The 21,030-nt window shown below is 43.7% G+C and overlaps 1 protein-coding gene across 1 annotated transcript in view; it reads right to left on the reverse strand.

The window, feature by feature from the left end:
- Positions 1–20,093, reverse strand: part of prlrb (prolactin receptor b) — a 29,079-nt gene extending 8,986 nt beyond the window's left edge. The window contains exons 1-6 of the mRNA XM_046347735.1: positions 19,672–20,093; positions 17,735–17,833; positions 9,291–9,423; positions 8,670–8,839; positions 7,441–7,613; positions 7,040–7,181 (exon numbers count right to left, since the gene is read on the reverse strand). Of these exons, the coding sequence (XP_046203691.1) occupies positions 7,040–7,181; positions 7,441–7,613; positions 8,670–8,839; positions 9,291–9,423; positions 17,735–17,798 (682 nt within the window). The 5' untranslated portion in view covers positions 17,799–17,833; positions 19,672–20,093. The remainder of the gene's footprint in view (positions 1–7,039; positions 7,182–7,440; positions 7,614–8,669; positions 8,840–9,290; positions 9,424–17,734; positions 17,834–19,671) is intronic.
- Between the last annotated feature and the right edge of the window lie 937 nt (positions 20,094–21,030).

The raw sequence follows: 21,030 nt of genomic DNA on the forward strand, positions 1-21,030 counted from the left end.
TACCATGCTGGGTTGTCATGTGGTGCTGCGATGTTATGTTATTGTCTTAGGTCTCTCTTTATGTAGTGTTGTGGTGTCTCTCGTCATGATGTGTGTTTTGTCCTATATTTTTAATCCCAGCCTCCGTCCCACAGGAGGCCTTTTTTGGTAGGCCGTCATTGTACTATTGTTTGTACAGATGAACGTGGTACCTTCAGGCATTTGGAAATTGCTCCCAAGGATGAACCAGAATTGTGGAGGTCTACAATTTGTTTTCTGAGGCCTTGGCTGATTTATTTTCATTTTCCCACAATGTCAAGCAAAGAGGCACTGAGTTTGCAGGTAGGCCTTGAATTACATCCACAGGTACACCTCCAATTGACTCAAATTATGTCATTTTACCTATCTAAAGCTTCTAAAGCCATGACATTATTTTCTGGAATTTTCCAAGCCGTTTAAAGGCAGTCAATTTAGTGTATGTAAACTTCTGACCCACTGGAACTGTGATACAGTGAATTATAAGTGAAATAATCTGTCTGTAAAGAATTGTTGGATAAATGACTTGTGTCATGCACAAAGTAGATGTCCTAACCGACTTGCCAAAACTATAGTTTGTTAACAATAAATTTGTGGAATGGTTGAAAACGAGTTTTAATGACTCCAACCGAACTGTATGTAAACTTCCGACATCAACTGTACATGTGCGGCAGCACCCCTTTCATCTCAAATGAGCACAGCCACAGCCACGTTGTATTGCGCTGTATGGTCCTGTATAGTATTAAGTCATCCTAGTTATGTTATAGCCATGTTTATAAGAGATGTGAATTGGAGATTGCATTCTGTCATTCACTATTGTATCTTATTTCTCACTTTACTTACAGGCCAAACAAACACATACACTTTGGTGGAAGCAAGTTGTCAGACCACTAAGTGCCATAGCCCATCTATACTACATACTGTAATGACCTGACTAGATCATAAATTAACAATTGTCCAGACAGAGGCTTGAGTTTGCGAATTGACGGTTTATTAAACCAACTTTACACAGGCTACTGTTTGGGCCGTAGCACACGCCAAATAGATGACAGATAACCCACAAGCCAATCGTGACCTTCTCTTGTGAAGCCCAGACGTAAGAGAGAGAGAGAACAAAGGCTGAACCTGGTCTTAACTTCCAATGCTCCACCCCCCTGCCCAACCCCCCCTCCACGCCACTCCGCCAACCACCAGGATGCCCGGCATCAGAACATTCCAGGCATTCCCGTGATTGGCAGATAGCAGGTTGATTGACATGTCGGACCCCGCGAACACCGGGTACTGGTCAGTACAACACAACCACCTCCTAGCCTAACACATAACACACAGCTGTCTGTGCGGGTCGCTACAATACATTGTGCGGTGCTGTTCCGTGCCTGTTCATCGTCAACGTTATTAAACAACCTCAACTGGAATCCTACCTGTCTGCCATCTGTGCCCTTACCAGCACATGGGAGCGAACACAAAGTAAAACCTTACCTAAAGAATATACAGTTCTCACTTACAGTTACCAGCCCAAAATTGTGAGCAGTAATGTAACTTTTGGATTACACGAACTCAGTAACGTAATCTGATTACTTTTAGATGGCTTTCCCTTTATGCAGCACTTGTCACGCGTGCTCCCTCTCCGGCCTCTAGGTCACCAGGCTGCTCGTTAGGGTGCACACCTGTCACCAGCGTTACATGCATAATGACACACCTGGACTCCATCACCTCCTTTATTACCTGCCATTTATATGTCACTCCCTTTGGTTTCTTCCCCAGTCGTCATTGTTCCTGTTTCATGTCGGATCCGCTGTTTTGTGTTTCTTGTTTTGTTCATTTATTTATTAAAATGTATTCACTCCCTGAACTTGTTCCCAACTTTCAGTGTACATCGTTACAGCACTGAACGAGTGTACTTGCATAATCCCTTAAAAGACCGGCAATAGTACAGTTTGTCCATTTTGAAACGCCGTAGCCAGTATACACCTCCTCAAAGTTGGCAGAATTAATCTAAGCTAATTAAAGAAATCTGTTATTAATTCTGATGTTTTTGCCAAGGAAAACATAGTTGAATAATTTTACATCTTAGTAAAATGTTTGGTGCAGTATTTCTCAATGAAATAATTTGCATGAAAACAAGTCGTCTAGCGTTGAACGACAACAAATACTTTATTGAAGAATCCCTACTGTTGACCAATCACCGACGAAGGGGCGTAGACTTCGGTTTCGAACTTTGGCTTGCCTCCAGAAAAAATGTAACGTGGCCAAAACGAAAAGAAAAAACCCGAAATATTGTCATAATATATGGAAGAACAGTTCCAAAATGTTTCAACTGGGAAGCATGTAAAAGGCACAGGTTATTATCTGGCACAGCCACAGTCATAAAATCTGATTTTAAACCTAACCACACTGCTTACCTTAATGCCTAACCATAACTTTACATTTTTAACAATATAGTCAATATTTTGACTTTGCAGCTGGCCCATCTAGTGGAAATCGCTCAGTTCTGCCTCAAAGACAAGACTCATCCCAATAACATCAACCTACCTGCTAAAGAGGCCTTAGAAGAAGACAAAAAATGTATATTAGCAATTGAACGACATCTATTGTAGGATAAATTCATGTTGAAGTTTACATAGATGGCCATAAATTGATGTTGTATTTTTCTTTATGGGTTGGTTATGTAGGCTTCTTCTCACCCATTGCTTTCTACTACAGATAATGATATGATTTTAACAAGGCTAATCTGAAAACAAGACTACCTAAATTTTACCAGCATATCGATTGCGCAACCAGGGCTGGAAAAACCTTGGATCATTGCTATTCCAACTTCCGCGACGCATATAAGGCCCTGCCCCGCCCTCCTTTCAGAAAAGCTGACCACGACTCCATTTTGTTGATCCCTGCCTACAGACAGAAACTAAAACAAGAAGCTCCCGCGCTGAGGTCTGTTCAATGCGTGGACTGGGATATGTTCTGTATTGCGTCAGACGACAACATTGAGGAATATGCTGAACGCTGATTCGGTGTGCGTTGAAGATGTTGTTCCCATAGCAACGATTAAAACATTCCCAAACCAGAAACCGTGGATTGATGGCAGCATTCGTGTGAAACTGAAAGCGCGAACCACTGCTTTTAATCAGGGCAAGTGTAACGGATGTGAAACGGCTAGCTTAGTTAGCGGTGTGCCTTAAATAGCGTTTCAATTGGTTACGTCACTTGCTCTGAGACCTTGAAGTAGTAGTTCCCCTTGCTCTGCAAGGGCCGTGGCTTTTGTGGAGCGATGGGTAACAATGCTTCGAGGGTGACTGTTGTTGATGTGTGCAAAAGGTCCCTGGTTCGCGCCGCGCCCGGTTATGGGCGAGGGGACGGTTTAAAATTATACTGTTACATTGATGCTGTTGACCCGGATTACTGGTTGCTGCGGAAAAAGGAGGAAGGTCAAAAGGGGGGGTGAGTGTAACGGATGTGAAACGGCTAGCTTAGTTAGCGGTGTGCGCTAAATAGTGTTTAAATTGGTTACGTCACTTGCTCTGAGACCTTGAAGTAGTAGTTCCCCTTGCTCAGCAAGGGCCGCGGCTTTTGTGGAGCGATGGGTAACGATGCTTCGAGGGTGACTGTTGTTGATGTGTGCAGAAGGTCCCTGGTTCGCGCCCGGGTATGGGCGAGGGGACGGTTTAAAATTATACTGTTACACAAGGTGACTGGAAACATGACCGAATACAAACAGTGTAACAATTCCCTCCGCAAGGCAATCAAACAAGCTAAGCGTCAGTATAGAGACAAAGTAGAATCTCAATTCAACGGCTCAGACACAAGAGGTATGTGGCAGGGTCTACAGTCAATCACGGATTACAAAAAGAAAACCAGCCCAGTCACGGACCAGGATGTCTTGCTCCCAGGCAGACTAAATAACTTTTTTGCCCGCTTTGAGGACAATACAGTGCCACTGACACTGCCCGCAACTAAAACATGCGGGCGGACTCTCCTTCACTGCAGCCCAAGGCTGCAGGCCCAGACGGCATCCCCAGCCGCGCCCTCAGAGCATGCGCAGACCAGCTGGCTGGTGAGTTTACGGACATATTTACGGACATATTCAGACCCTGGGTCTCGACCCCGTCCTGTGCAACTGGGTACTGGAATTCCTGATGGGCCGCGCCCAGGTGGTGAGGGTAGGCAACAACATCTCCACCCCGCTGATCCTCAACACTGGGGCCCCACAAGGGTGCGTTCTGAGCCCTCTCCTGTACTCCCTGTTCACCCACGACTGCGTGGCGAAGCACGCCTCCAACTCAATCATCAAGTTTGCGGACGACACAACAGTGGTAGGCTTGATTACCAACAACGACGAGACGGCCTACAGGGAGGAGGTGAGGGCCCACGGAGTGTGGTGTCAGGAAAATAACCTCACACTCAACGTCAACAAAACTAAGGAGATGATTGTGGACTTCAGGAAACAGCAGAGGGAACACCCCCCTATCCACATCGATGGAACAGTAGTGGAGAGGGTAGTAAGTTTTAAGTTCCTCTGCGTACACATCACAGACAAACTGAATTGGTCCACCCACACAGACAGCATCGTGAAGAAGGCGCAGCAGCGCCTCTTCAACCTCAGGAGGCTGAAGAAATCGGCTTGTCACCAAAAGCACTCACAAACTTCTACAGATGCACAATCGAGAGCATCCTGTCGGGCTGTATCACCGCCTGGTACGGCAACTGCTCCGCCCACAACCGTAAGGCTCTCCAGAGGGCAGTGAGGTCTGCACAACGCATCACCGGGGGCAAACTACCTGCCCTCCAGGACACCTACACCACCCGATGTCACAGGAAGGCCATAAAGATCATCAAGGACAGCAACCACCCGAGCCACTGCCTGTTCACCCCGCTATCATCCAGAAGGCGAGATCAGTACAGGTGCATCAAAGCTGAGACCGAGAGATTGAACAGCTTCTATCTCAAGGCCATCAGACTGTTAAACAGCCACCACTAACATTGAGTGGCTGCTGCCAACACACTGACTCAACTCCAGCCACTTTAATAATGGGAATTGATGGGAAATTATGTAAAATATATCACTAGCCACTTTAAACAATGCTACCTAATATAATGTTTACATACCCTACATTATTCATCTCATATGTATATGTATATACTGTACTCTATATCATCTACTGCATCCTTATGTAATACATGTATCACTAGCCACTTTAACTATGCTACTTTGTTTACATACTCATCTCATATGTATATACTGCACTCAATACCATCTACTGTATCTTGCCTATGCCGCTCTGTACCATCACTCATTCATATATCTTTATGTACATATTCTTTATCCCCTTACACTTGTGTCTATAATGTAGTAGTTTTGGAATTGTTAGCTGGATTACTTGTTGGTTATTACTGCATTGTTGGAACTAGAAGCACAAGCATTTCGCTACACTCGCACTAAAATCTGCTAACCATGTGTATGTGACAAATAAAATTAGATTAGATTTGATTTGATTTAAATTATATCTTTATGTCAGATTTCCAGTCATTCCAATTAATGTAATAACCCTTTATCTTCAAGAACAGGACATGGAAATATGGAAGTACAGATAAACCAAATTGTATTACCTGAGCGTAACCCCAAAACTAAGGACTAATTAGCCTACTCTGTTGTTTATGATTTTGTTGTCATCGAGGACTGATTTGGCTCATTGATTAGAGTTGAAAAAGGAATGCTGCTCTAAAAATGGCATGCTTTGAACACTACCGAAAAGTGCCATTTGCATGTGAAAAATGTATGCCATATGCTGCATTTGCTATAGGCCTGTTGTTTACCTTTTTGTTGGTGACACTTTGATATCTCGATAATTTGCAGCTGTTTAAGTCTATCAAAAGTGTACCAGGTTGAGCATGTGTCTGTTAGGCCTATGGACATTTTATTTTTGAATCAGCACAAATTAGATTGAGCAATAAAAGCCCCACTTGTGGTGTTCTTAAATTAAACTTGTTTATGACAGTATGGAGCACAATACCACGGGGCAGTTTAAAAGGGAGGAACTCAAACTTTTATTTGATAGGCTGGGTGGGATCCGCACTATCACTGCAGCTGTTGCAAACAAACATAACAAAACGGAGAGGGACCTACCTGAATTTGTCCAATAGAAAGTCTTGTTTTGCTTAAACGGTAAACGGTTTCCGTAATGAATAAACCCCTAGTCACAAAAACAATGATTGATAGACAGTTTAAACTTCTTCAATTCAACCATTATTGGTTTAAAATACACATATACGTACATTTGGGAACAGCCATCCGTAAAGAACAAATTGACAAATGAGAGCAGCAGTGTGATTCACACCAATGCCCTATGTAGCCTAGATATTAATAAAAGCTATCCATGTCTCTATATGCTACACGACTGCTACACCATTGGAAGACATAGCTTGGACGTTAGCCTATTCCTGCTCTTTTCTGCTCTTTTCTCGCAATCCATCAAACAAATTTGGTGTGTCATCATAGTAGTCTCTGACTTGTGGTCAGACTCGTTCAGACAGAACAAACTTAAACTTGCACCTTTTTTCAATGATGATTTGAATGTCATTGGGAAAATAGAAAGGGGTCCCATATTGTTTTTGCAAACATCCTTTCTGAAATGTAAAGTAATCCTAGAAGTAATCATGTCGTTTTTCAAAAGTATCTGCAATCTAAATACAATATTTTTGCTGGTAACGTAACGGGTTACAGTTCAAATGTGACCCGTAACTCCCCTACCCTGCAGACGTGTCCGTATAGCCTCTCCCAAGAGTCAGTTCCAAAATTCTGAATTGAGCACAACCCTGCTGTATATCAACAGTAAGTATTGTATGTCCAAGTATGTTCACTATGCACTTTCTGCTTATCTGAAATGACCTTACTGGTGGACACTTAACCTTGATCCCATCTGTACATCAACCACCTTGGATGCCACAAAGTGGTACAGTAAAGACCAAGATAGCATAGAACCATTTAGCTCTGCAACTTATTGAGGGAAATAATCATAAAAGATCTTACAATCAGGGACCTCTGTGTGTGTAGTGGTGCTCCACTCGCTCCAGAGGCTATGGTCTAGTTTACAGCGAAGCTGGACCATGTAGACCTCTCCTGGATGCAGACTGTAGATGATCAACTGGGTCTGCTTCCCTGAGGCATACTCCTATAAAGACAAATACAAGGAAACTAAGAAGAGCCTGGACCTGACCAACTGTTTATATATAACATCAACTAAATGGAAACTAAACAGTTAATAAATAAGGCAACGTTTACATTTCTTAAACTCTAACTTCATACACATTCCTACATATTGACCCTCACTGAGTAAACTGCAATGAGAGTCAAATAAATAACAGGGAATTTATCAAATCTCTTTTTGCCTTGACTGTCTACTCTATAGAGTAACCCATCCACACACACACCTCCCACTCGCCCTCGTTCTTATTCTGTCGTTTCACCCGTAGTTGGTAGGTGAGAGTGATCCAGCCAGAGCGTGTGTCGGCCTCGTGAGGGGGCTCCCATTTCACCAGGAGGTGTGGACTCTCCTCAGTCTCCACCACAGACACTGTCACATTCTCTGGGGCATTGGGCTGGACTGCATGAAGCACAGATAGAACACAATTAATTTCTGTAGGGCTCCAATAGGCTTGATCCATATTCATTAAGTTCTATGTTAGGGATGGGCAACTGAAGGCCCACCCTGCCTTTTGTAGACTCGCGGATTGTGGCGACCTCAGTCGAGGTCTCAACTTACTGTTGACAATTGGAAGAGTAGAATACACAAGGTGCAATTTCAAAATGTGGTTGTGCATCAGCAGCTTTTCTCTTGTTATGTCAGTCACTGACAGACACTCAATTAACCCATGTCAGCTAAAATGTTTTAGATTGGTAAATTAGTCTAGTTAGGTATCTAAAATGTAGTAACGATGGCCGAAAATGTTTTGCTCGCAAGGTGAGGGCAATTTCCAAAAGGCTAGGGCCGGCTCTGACTGCATACAGTATGTGGGTATGGATGTGGGTACACAAACCCGCAAGTCCCTGCAGCCCCTCATGATGAGTTCAGATGTTTTGCCCATCCCTGCTCTATATAGACATAAGAATGGATGTCCGCTCAAACATATGCAAATCACATCAGGTTTTATAAATGTAAAATCTAAACATAGTAATATTTTGTTTTCCTGTTTTTCAATGATTTGTTTGTTTTTTGGTCATAATGAAGTAGATCCAGCCACATGTCAATAAAGTATCACATCAATAACCCAATTTGTTTTCTTTACATTTATCCAATGCCAAAACAAACAACAAGTAAGCCAGAGCCTACACAGTCGGGTCGAGAGCATGTAATCACATACTACAAGATATGAAACATGATCCAAGTTATGCACAGGATCCAAACCAGTTCATCCTCATTCTAGTCCAGTAAGTTCAGGTGGTTCCTGTGTCCAAACCAGTCAGTGAGTATTTTTCTATTCCCCCGAGTTGATCTCAGGGATACTGCTTTACAGTAAATTGACATACGGTGACTGATGAATATTCTACTGTAGGTTTGTGCTCTGCAAGCTCTGCTACCTAAAGTGTAAACTATTTAAAAAACAAATGTTAATGCATGAATGATGGGTTGATTATTTCTAACATCAGCAGAGCATCTTACCAATATACATAACATCGACCTGCAGCGGGTCAGAGACAGTGCTGCCCAGAGAGTTGATGGCCACCACTGTGATGTTGTAGTTGACCCATATAGAGGTGTGGCTCTTGTTGAAGAAGCACGAGTTGCTCCCTGCAGCTTGGTAATCTGGACACTCGTACATTCCATAGGAGCTGCACAAAGACAAACAAGATCTTTTCTGACATTCATAGGGGTGAATGCTGGTGATGTGTGCTGGTGCGGGCATCACAGTAAACTTGCATTACATCAATGTAGATAAATACAACACGTGAACACTCAAGGCTGTTTTGCAATGCAGGGCTGATTGGCTGCTCTGGTGATATTGATAAGTCAGAGGTAACTCACCAACAAAGTTGTGTACTCAGTTGATTGATCATGCACATGATAAATATGGAGACTGAGCTAGTACTTTTCTACAGTCAGTGGATTTCAACGGTGTTCAGTGCTGACACAGGACAACTTCAGTACACATATCAATAATGTTGACGCTGGGTAACTAGAACTACCACCATATAATCATAATAAGAGTGGTCTTGACTCTAGACCTACAAATCAACAGTGGACAAAACAAAAATATAAATTATTAAAATGAGTGCTACGAACTCTTCTTTCTGGTAATAGAGGTGATGGGTTGTGGGTAGTCCTCCATCAAAACCAGGGTCCCACCGGCATGTAAAGGTCTCCTTCTCAGGGGATCTACAGTTGATGAGCACAGGTTTCCCTGGGGGAGAGATACCTGGGTGTACACACATGCCACAGCTGGACATTAGCTCATGACAATCTACCTGCACATAACATGTTGTGGAACATCTATATTTATATTCCCGAAAAATGTACAAAGACTCCAGCCACCCGAGACATGGACTGTTCTCCGTGCTCCTGTCCAGCAGGCGGTAGATCAAGGATCAGACCAACAGACTTCTAAACAGCTTCTATCCCCCTGGCCATAAGACTGTTAAATGGTTAACAACTACCACTAAAATGATTTTTGATTAGATGTATTACTACCACTACAATACTGTTAATTGATTATTGATTGTGATTGCCATTAGTTTCAATCTATTTATCCTGCTACTAGTGACTATTACTCCTGTTCACATTTAATATTGCCATTAGTATCTTACCATAAGTATTTATATATTCCTGCTATGAGTCACTTTTTAGCCCTGTTAAAATGTACACTGAGTGTACAAAACATTAAGAACACCGGCTCTTTCCATGAAATAGACTGACCAGTTGAAGGCAATGAGTCCTTATTGATGTCACTGGTTAAATCCACTTCAATCAGTGTAGACGAAGGGGAGGAGATGGCTTAAAAATCCTTCTTTAACCTTTGAGACAATTGAGACATGGATTGTGTATGTGTGCCATTCAGAGGGTGACTGGGCAAAACAAAAGATTTGTGCCTTTGAACGGGGTATGGTAGTAGGTGCAAGAACTGCAACACTGCTGGGGTTTTCACGCTCAACAGTTTCCCATGTGTATCAAGAATGGTCCACCACCCAAAAGACATCAAGACAACTGTGGGAAGCATTGGAAACATGGACCAGCATCCCTGTGGAATGCTTTCGACACCTTGTAGAGTCCATGCCCTGACAAACTGATGCTGTTCTGAGGGCAAAAAGGGTGAAACTCAATATTAGGAAGGTGTTCCTAATGTTTGGTATACTCAGAGTATATTTGCCTATCATGCCTACACTGACACTCTTGGACACACACACACACACACACACACACACACACACACACACACACACACACACACACACACACACACACACACACACACACACACACACACACACACACACACACACACACACACACACACACACACACACACACTACTTATGCTTTTTAATGTTTTCTTAAATGTAACCTTTATTTAACTAGGCAAGTCAGCTAATTAAGAACAAATTCTTATTTACAATGACAGCCTACCCAGGCCAAACCCAGACAATGCTGGACCAATTGTGCACCGCCCTATGGGACTCCCAACCACGGCCGGGTGTGATGGAACCTGTATTCGAACCAGGGACTGCAGTGACGCACTGAGATGCAGTGCTCTTAGCCCACTGCACCACTCGGGCACAATAATGTTTACAATTATTACTTGGAGTGAAAACCTACAGGAGGGTAGCTCTCCAGGAATAGGGTTGGAGAGCCCTGCTCTAAAGATGGTGAATCATCTTTAGAGCAGTGGGAAGAAAGCCTCAATCTGCCAGGTAAAAATGTATTTGAACACGCATTTCACGATCTGACATAATGGCAGCCTTTTGGGCTTTACACATTTTGAACAAAGAGCGATTTGGGAGCCAAATGAGCCGGCTCAAAGACTCGGAATGCCCATCACTACAGAGTAGGCCCAACTGTCGAGAGGAGGGGTAACAGGGAAATCATTCAAAAAATGACATGCCCTCCTAAATCTGGTTCTGTTTGTGATATTAAGATTCTACCAATGACAGTGTGTTTATATAGACTTATTTACTGTATTCATGTTTCAAAATGACAGAGTAATTAAACATTTACATTTGTATTGAGTCATTAGGATGCCCCCTGTCTTTCTAGTGTCAATATACACAATCACAAAGAAGGACAATCATTTTAATTTAGGAAGGTAATAAAAAACATGATAGGCCTACAAGACAATTTATTTCAAAATAACAGCATAGCATGTTTTGAGTTTTATTTACCTGTGCTTAGTAACCAAGGCCATATCAATAATGAAATCAACTTGTTAGTTTAGCAGACATCACAGGCCCTGCCCTACCACAGTCAACACACATATTCCATTGTACACTTACTGTAAAAGATAACAGAAGAATATTAAAGGATATTTTTCCAAAATGACTATTGCTGATTGTCGACAGTAGCCTACATACATGAGGAACATGCATAGAGACAGTAATTCTAGGAAAAAGTAATATATTGAAACAGAGACCATGTGCGCAATTTGTAGAGTTGTTTGGCAAAAATAGGTTCATTAGAAACCTTGGAATCTGCTCTTTCTGATAGGGTATAGCAATTAAAACATCTGGCCTGCATGGACCTCTGTAGTAGGATGATATGGAACAAGTGCTATTTGGTATGCTCTATTCCCTTCTTTGTCAATGCATGCTGGGCATCAGTCTCTTCATTCTCCATTTGACAATTAATAATGTCACCCATCAGACTATTGTCAATTTAATCTTGTCTTTAGGCCACATCTATTATTATTATTATATATGTGTGAAATAAGTTTCAATATAGTTTAGGTGTACTTTGGATGGGCCAACTGGGCAGGCAACTGTCTTACAGTCAGAAAATACACTCAACTTATTTTAGTATTTCCAGTCTTTTTTCTGTCTGATTCCGAGTTACATTTGGTGTCTTGAGGTTTCTTATGAGCATTTTTAACATAATGCATGCATTATTTATGATGGAATATTTACACAATTGAAATATCAAACGTCAGAATGACTCATGGCCATTCAAGTAGTTATGGAATTCCAATGCTCTGAGCTCTAGCTAGCTAGCTGGCTAATTGGTTTGTTAGAATGATGCACCTGGACACCAAACATACAGTAAATTGAAGAGTCGCCTGAAGCTTGAGAGGAATGGGAGATGCAGTAGAGCAAGGATGGGCAAACACCAGTCTCAACGTCAACAGTGAAGAGGCGACTCCGGGATGCTGGCCTTCTAGGCAGAGTTGCAAAGAAAAAGCCATATCTCAGACTGGCCAATAAAAATAAAAGATTGAGATGGGCAAAAGAACACAGACACTGGACAGAGGAACGCTGCCTAGAAGCCCAGCATCATGGAGTCGCCTCTTCAATGTTGACGTTGAGATTGGTGTTTTGCGGGTACCATTTAATGAAGTTGCCAGTTGAGGACTTGTGAGGTGTCTGTTTCTCAAATTAAACACTAGTGTACTTGTCCTCTTGCTCAGTTGTGCACCCGGGACCTCCCACTCTCTATTCTGGTTAGAGACAGTTTGCAATGTTCTGTGAAGGGAGTAGTACACAGCATTGTATGAGATCTTCAGTTTCTTGGCAATTTCTTGCATGGAACAGCCTTCATTATTCAGAACAAGAATAGACTGACGAGTTTCAGAAGAAAGACTCTTTGTTTCTGGCCATTTTGAGCCTGTAATCGACCCCACAAATGCTGATGCTCCAGATACAATACTAGTCTAAAAAAGGCCAGTTTTATTGCTTCTTTAAATCAGGACAACCGTTTTCAGCTGTGCTAACATAATTGCAAAAGGGATTTCTTATGATCAATTAGCCTTTTAAAATTATAAACTTAGATTAGCTAACACAACTTGCCATTGAAACACAGGAGTGATGGTTGCTGATAATGGGCCTCTGTAGATATTCCATTAAAAAAACAGCTGTTTCCAGCTACAAAAGTAATTTACAACATTAACAATGTCTACACTGTATTTCTGATCAATTTGATGTTATTTTATTGGACAAAATAAATTGCTTTTCTTTCAAAAACAAGGACATTTCTAAGTGACCACAAACATTTGAATGGTAGTATATAGACACACCATATACACTGAGTGTACAAAACTTTCCATGATAGAGACTGACCAGGTAAATCCAGGTGAAGCTATGATCCCTTATTGATGTAAAAAAAATCTGCTTCAAATCAGTGTTGATGAAGGGGAGGAGACAGGTTAAATGATGATTTTTAAGACAATGTTTTGACAATTGAGACATGGATTTTGTATATGTGCCATTCAGAAGGTGAATGGGCAAGACAAAATATTTAAGTGCCTTTGAATAGGTTTTGGTATTAGGAACCAGGCGCACCGGTTTGAGTGTGTCAAGAACTGCAATGCTGCTGGGTTTTTCATGCTCAACGGTTTCCCTAGTGTATCAAAAAATGGTCCACCACCCAAAGAACATCTAGCTAAAGGCAGGCCAGCAGGCAGCCCAAAACGGGTCATTGATGAAAGAGGACAAAGGAGACTGACACAAATTGTGAAGAGCAGACAGGCTACAGTTAGTCAATTGACAGTCCAGTATAACATTGGTGCCGAAAGACCCATAAAATAATTTACAAATCATCGTAGCTTGACACAAATGGGGTACGGCTGCCAATAACCTTACAGAGTACCACATCTTTCAGCAAAAAACAAGAAACTGTGGTTGCAGTAGGCAAAGGAATGAAAACATGGGGCACTGGAGAATTGGAAACACATTGCCTGATTTCTGCAATTTCACTCTGATGGGAGGACTAGGGGATGGAGAAAACCACATGAGTACATGCATCCTCATGGCAGCAGTGTATCCATCTGTAAATTCATTTCAGCACGATAATGGTCCATGCCACAAGTGTCTGGTCAAAGTATTTTGTGTTTATCTTCATGTATTGGTTTCAGGCCACGGTGTGGCATGGGTTTTTGTATGTGGTGTGTATATATTGGGATTGTAGCTAGTGGGATGATCTAGCAAAGTCTATGGCTGTCTGGAGTGGTTCTCAATCAGAGGCAGGTGTTTATCGTTGTCTCTGATTGGGAACCATATTGAGGCAGCCATATTCTTTGAGTTTGTCGTGGGTGATTGTCCTTAGTGTCCTTGTTCCTGTCTATGTGTTAGTGTACACAAGTATAGGCTGTTTCGTTTTTCGTTACGTTTATTGTTTTTTGTAGTGTTTGTATTTAGATTTGTGTTACGTTTGTTTATTAAAACATGGATCCCAATCTACACGCTGCATTTTGGTCCAACTCTCACACCAAGAGAACCGTTTCAGAATCACCCACCACAAACGGACCAAGCAGTGTGTCAACAGGCAGGAGCCACAGGAGAGGCAACAGAGGCAGCAGCAGCAGAAGCAGCAGCAGCTGCAGTGGGAGAGGCTGCACTACCTGGAGAAATGGACATGGGAGGATGAACTGAATGGTAAAGGACCCTGGGCTCAGCCTGGAGAATATCGCCGCCCCAAGGAAGAACTGGAGGCGACGAAAGCTGAGAGGCGCAGGTATGAGGAGGCAGCACGGCGTAGCGGATGGAAGCCCGAGAGTCAGCCCCAAAAATTTATTGGGGGGGGGCTCACAGGGTGTAGGGCTACGCTAGGTAGGAGACCTACACTCACTTCCTGTGGTTACCGGGGGGCTAGAGAGACCGGGAAGGCACCGTGTTATGCAGTGGTGCGCACGGTGTCCCCAGTGCGGGTGCATAGCCCGGTGCGGTATATTCCAGCTCCACGTATCGGCCGGGCTAGATTGAGCGTCGAGCCAAATGCCATGAAGCCGGCTCTACGCATCTGGTCCCCAGTGCGTCTCCTTGGGCTGGCTTACATGGCACCAGCCTTGCGCTCGGTGTCTCCGGTTCGCCTGCATAGCCCAGTGCGGGCTATTCCACCTCGCCGCACTGGCAGGGCGACCGAGAGTATTCAACCAGGTAAGGTTGGGCAGGCTCGGTGCTCAAGAGCTCCAGTGCGCCTGCACGGTCCGGTCTATCCAATACCACCTCCACAACCCAGCCCTCCGGTAGCAGCTCCCCGCACCAGGCTTCCTGTGCGTGTCCTCGGTTCAGTACCACCAGTGCCAGCACCACGCATCAGACCTACAGTGCGCCTCTCCTCTCCTGCGCTGTCGGAGTCTCCCGCCTCTCCAGCGCTGTGGGAGCCTTTCTCCTCTCCTGCGCTGCCGGAGTCTCCCATCTGTTCAGCGCAGCCAGAGCTGCCAGCCTGCATGGAGCAGCCAGAGCTGACAGCCTGCATGGAGCAGCCAGAGCTGCCAGTCTGCATGGAGCAGCCAGCGCTGTCAGTCTGCATGGCCAGAGATGTCAGTCTGCATGGAGCAGCCAGAGCTGCCAGTCTGCATGGAGCAGCCAGCGCTGTCAGTCTGCATGGCCAGAGATGTCAGTCTGCATGGCCAGAGATGTCAGTCTGCATGGAGCAGCCAGAGATGTCAGTCTGCATGGAGCAGCCAGAGCTGTCAGTCTGCATGGAGCAGCCAGAGATGTCAGTCTGCATGGAGCAGCCAGAGCTGTCAGTCTGCATGGAGCAGCCAGAGCTGTCAGTCTGCATAAAGCAGCCAGAGATGTCAGTCTGCATGAAGCAGCCAGAGCTGCCAGTCTGCAAGGAGCTGCAGACATGGTCCTTCTGTAGCTCAGTTGGTAGAGCATGGCTGCCAGTCTGCCACCCATACGTAGAATGCTGTCTGTAAGTCGTCTGCAAATGGCAGCTGCTGCCAGTCTGCAAGGAGCTGCCAGTCTGCAAGTCTGTCCGTCTGCAAGGAGCTGGCAGTCTGAAAGGAGGTCAGTCTGCCAGAAGAACTGCTAGTCTGTAAGCCAGAGCTGTCAGCCAGGAGCAGCCAGAGCCGCCAGTCAGCGTGGGGCAGCCAGAGCCGACAGTCAGCGTGGAGCAGCCAGATCTTTCAGTCTGCCAGGATCCGCCAGTCAACCAGACTCTTCCAGATCTGCCAGTCAACCAGACTCTTCCAGATCTGCCAGTCAACCAGACTCTTCCAGATCTGCCAGTCAACCAGACTCTTCCAGATCTGCCAGTCAACCAGACTCTTCCAGATCTGCCAGTCAACCAGACTCTTCCAGATCCGCCAGTCAACCAGACTCTTCCAGATCCGCCAGTCAACCAGACTCTTCCAGATCCGCCAGTCAGCCAGACTCTTCCAGATCCGCCAGTCAGCCAGACTCTTCCAGATCCGCCAGTCAGCCAGACTCTTCCAGATCCGCCAGTCAGCCAGACTCTTCCAGATCCGTCAGTCAACCAGACTCTTCCAGATCCGCCAGTCAACCAGACTCTTCCAGATCCGCCAGTCAGCCGGGATCTGCCAGAACTGCCAGTAGGCCGGGATCTGCCAGTCGGCCAGGATCCGCCAGATCCGCCAGTCGGCCAGGATCCGCCAGATCCGCCAGTCGGCCAGGATCTGCCAGCCAGCCAGGATCTGGTAGATCTCTCACTCCCGAGCTTCCTCTCACTCCCGAGCTTCCTCTCACTCCCGAGCTTCCTCTCACTCCCGAGCTTTCTCTCACTCCCGAGCTTTCCCTCAGTCCCGATCTGCTCCTCAGTCCAGTGGGATTCTGGGTGAGGACTACTAGGCCATGGTCGGCGGCGAGGGTGGACTATCCAGGGACTCGAGGAGAGGGGACTAAGACATTGACTGAGTGGGATCCGCGTCCCGCGCCGGAGCCGCCACCATGGACAGACGCCCACCCGGACCCTCCCTATTGTTTTGAGGTGCGTTTGGGAGTCCGCACCTTAGGGGGGGGTTCTGTCACGCCCTGGTCTAAGTATTTTGTGTTTATCTTCATGTATTGGGTCAGGCCAGGGTGTGGCATGGGTTTTTGTATGTGGTGTGTATATATTGGGATTGTAGCTAGTGGGGTGATCTAGCAAAGTCTATGGCTGTCTGGAGTGGTTCTCAAACAGAGGCAGGTGTTTATCGTTGTCGCTGATTGGGAACCATATTTAGGCAGCCATATTCTTTGGGTTTGTCGTGGGTGATTGTCCTTAGTGTCCTTGTTCCTGTCTATGTGTTAGTGTACAAAAGTATAGGCTGTTTCGGTTTTCGTTACGTTTATTGGTTTTTGTAGTGTTTGTATTTAGATTCGTGTTACGTTTGTTTATTAAAACATGGATCGCAATCTACACGCTGCATTTTGGTCCGACTCTCCTTCACACTAAGAGAACCGTTACAACAAGGCTATGATTGTCCAGTAATGGTTCCACGAACATGACAGTGAATTCAGCTTCCTGCAGTGACCTGCCCAGTCACCAGATCTCAATCCAATTGAGCATCTGTGGGATGAGATGGAGCAAGCAATTCGGAGTAGAGATCCACTACCAGCCAATTTGACACAACCGTGGGGAAGCATTGGAGTCAACATGGGCAAGCATCCCTGTGGAATGCGGAGTTCAAAAGGGGGTTCAAAAGGGGGGAAGATGTTCCTAATGTTTTGTACACTCAGTGTACAATGCCAACTTAGATTAATACAATATGATCCCCCCCCCCCTCCCAACTGAATTCCCAAGACTAATATGTTGTTTGTTTGCGATGCAGCAACAGTTACATCCATGGCTTTATAACTTACCAATGCAGTCCAAGACTTCCGAAAGCAGCAACAACACCAACGCTCCTCCAACTTCTCCCCACATCTTGCCCCTAACCTCACAGACAGTGATGGTGGGCCCTGGAAAGGGATGTGACATTACATGGCTTAAGTTAAAGCTACAAAGGTCTTGTTTTTACTTGATAAAAAAAAACATAAAAGGGTAAACAATGGCAAATGTGCATAAAGATGGCAGAATTCAGATGGGACGTCATTGTTTTAGCACTATCCACTGAGTTTTTAAACTATGCCCCACGATATGGTTTAATGTACGTTTGCCAATAAATCAGCACAGTCTACTTTTTCGGTTTTTCATATTACCAGCATCTTGAAGCTAAAATTGGGATCATGTATCATGCTAATGACCATGTACAATACGGTGAATTTAGCAAATCCATAAATAAATCATAAATATCTCCTTTTAAATACACCATTGGCCCCCAAATTAAATGTAACAGAGGAGAAAATACATGATTAGACATCAAAGGAATTAGACATCTAACTCATTCACAGCAACATCAATGAAATGCCATTAACCACAAAGTTAAGAAATCCCCCAGTCTTGACATTTTACAAGTAAACACAAGAGAGTGGATCAAAGATGGAACATCTGGTAATGGACTTTGAGACGGTTTTCAGTTTAAAGCACTGTGAGCGGTAGGGTCCTGTCACTAGGGCCCTTGTCTAAGTGATTATTTTCAGAAGGAAGATAACAGACACACCGTACTGACCCAGAAGGGGGTGTTGAAAGTAGCATAGCTGGTATAGCTTTCTAAATCCTACACATTTATTTAGTAAACTCTCTCACAATACATACACACACACTATGTTTCTCTGCATGAAATATTAGAGATGCACTTGAGTAAAATTTGTGGTAGTATGTGAAAAGTTGGACACAAACTTTGCAACCATATTCTTCAGGGCTATATTTGTCCTTTATGTGATCTAAGGAATTTCGCTACTAGAGCAAGAGTGTGCAAAGTCAAATGAAAGAGGAGTTTAAAGAGATCACTAATCACAATCAAGGAGGGATAAGATGAGCATTAAGAATGAGGGAGGCTATTCTTGCACAATTTGGGATCATTTGGCCTAATTTCAAAACACACTTCTGGCAGTTATGATTAATAACAGCTTAATTTACTTACTGAAACATATTTAGTGTTTAGTACTTTTACCCTGTGTTACCCTGTTGGTAAGTCCATTTTCCTGAGTCTCTGCCCTGATATAAACAACTGAAAGACGAAAGACTAACAACCCAAAACAGTCGATAGAAAAGAGATGTGCCTAAGAATGTTATTGCTGCACCCGTGACCCGTCACCACAAACAGTGGCTATGACATTGTGGGCCATTCGAAATCAAAATAAATACAGGTAATACGGGTCAATACAGGTCTGACTAACCCAGATCATTTACAAGGTTATGTGATGGTAGTTTCTCAGGGCAACACTTAGGTGGGTTGTGGAGAGCTGGTGTATGACCTCATAGAAAGTTACTGAATTTGCTTTTGGTGTTGTTCAATATAAAATATGGTTGTGAGAAAACATTTGATATTAATAATAAACATTTACATTTAGACATTGTTTTTTCATTTATGTTATCTTAACAAAAATAAAATGACGTATCCAAGTGTAAATGTTTATTAGTAATATCGTGAGTTTGGCATACTAGTTATTTTTATGGCTATTTCAGGCCAAGTTCCCATTGTTCACCAGCCCAAAGACTAACTACTGTAGCCAACATAACCCAAATCGTCATATCACATTACTTTAGTCTATAAAGGTAAGTCAATAAAATGTCATTTACATGAAGTTGTAATACACGCAATATTTTTTAACTTACATAATGTTGTATTTGAAAAAACATGTACATTTGAGTAAAAAAGTCAAATGAGTTACATTGAAAAAAGTACAGTACTCACCTAGGTAAAGCACGAATCCACTGGACTCGTGGTTAAAGTGCTGACACAAGAGGTGGGTTCTTGAATTGCATTAATTTTTCTTATCTCAACAAATATCACATCTTATTTTGTAGCCTACAGTTGTCAAAGCCTCTGCTGCGTTGGAACATTCACATCGTTACCTGTATAGTCAGTCTAGTCAGAGAGGAAGAGGTTTTGCTCCACCCCAAATCTGCCCACAAAAATCAACCCACAAAATAAATATGGAGGTCAATGAGAGTGTAGAATTTGGTCAACATAAAATGTTATTGCAAATTTGCTACATGGAGCTTAAACTTGATTGAATAGAAGTTTCGTAATGGTGAGGTTGTTATGAATGCACGGATATAAGTGGACGCACGTGGCATTTTGCCAACTGAAAAAAAACGACTTTATATCTGGATATCTACTTACATATTTTAGCATGGACATTGCCATTGAGGGCTTACACCATTTTGAAGTAGTCAACTAGTTTGGGATTCCTATTAGTTGGGAGCAATCAGCCAATGACTACTTTAAAATGGAGATAGCCTCAATGGCGCTACCCATGCTCTAGCAGACGCTATAATGGCAGATCCAAATATGAATCCTCTATCTATCTCTATGGCCCGTTTATCACACGCGTATCTGCCCTCATTAGCTAGAATGGTCGCACCTGATCTCGCCTCTTCCCGCCTGCCTTGCATCTTTGAGGACATGTATTTCTATTGTTAGAGCGGTCACTCTATTATCTTGTCAATATAATAGAGAATCTTTAATGGAGGTCAAATAAAATCAAATGTTACTTGTCAAATGCGCCGAATACAACAGATGTAGACCTTGCAGTGAAACGCTTACTTACAACGCTTAACCAACAATGCAGTTCAAGACAAATAATTAGGAAAATATTTACTAAATAAATGTCAAATGGAATAAAATAAAAAGTAAGACAATTAAATAACAATAACGATGCTATATACAGGGGGTACCAAGTCAACGTGTTGGGGTACAGGTTCGTCGAGGTAATTTGTACATGTAGGTAGGGGTAAAGTGACTATGCATAGATAATAAACAGTGAGTAGCAGCAGTGTAAAAACAAAGGGGGGGTCAATGTAAGTAGTCCAGGTGGCCATTTGATTAATTGTTCAGCAGTCTTATGGCTTAGGGGTAGAAGCTGTTAAGCAGCCTTCCGGACCTAGATTCGTTGCTCCGGTACCGCTTGACGTGTTGTGGTAGCAGAGAGAACAGTCTATGACTTGGGTGAATGGAGTCTTTGACAATTTTTGGGGGCCTGGATGGCAGGAAGCTTGGCCCCAGTAATGTACTGGGCTGTACGCACTACCATCTGTAGCACCTTGCGGT

The sequence above is a fragment of the Oncorhynchus gorbuscha genome, linkage group LG04, assembly GCF_021184085.1.
Source record: "Oncorhynchus gorbuscha isolate QuinsamMale2020 ecotype Even-year linkage group LG04, OgorEven_v1.0, whole genome shotgun sequence".
Taxonomy (NCBI): Eukaryota; Metazoa; Chordata; class Actinopteri; order Salmoniformes; family Salmonidae; genus Oncorhynchus; species Oncorhynchus gorbuscha.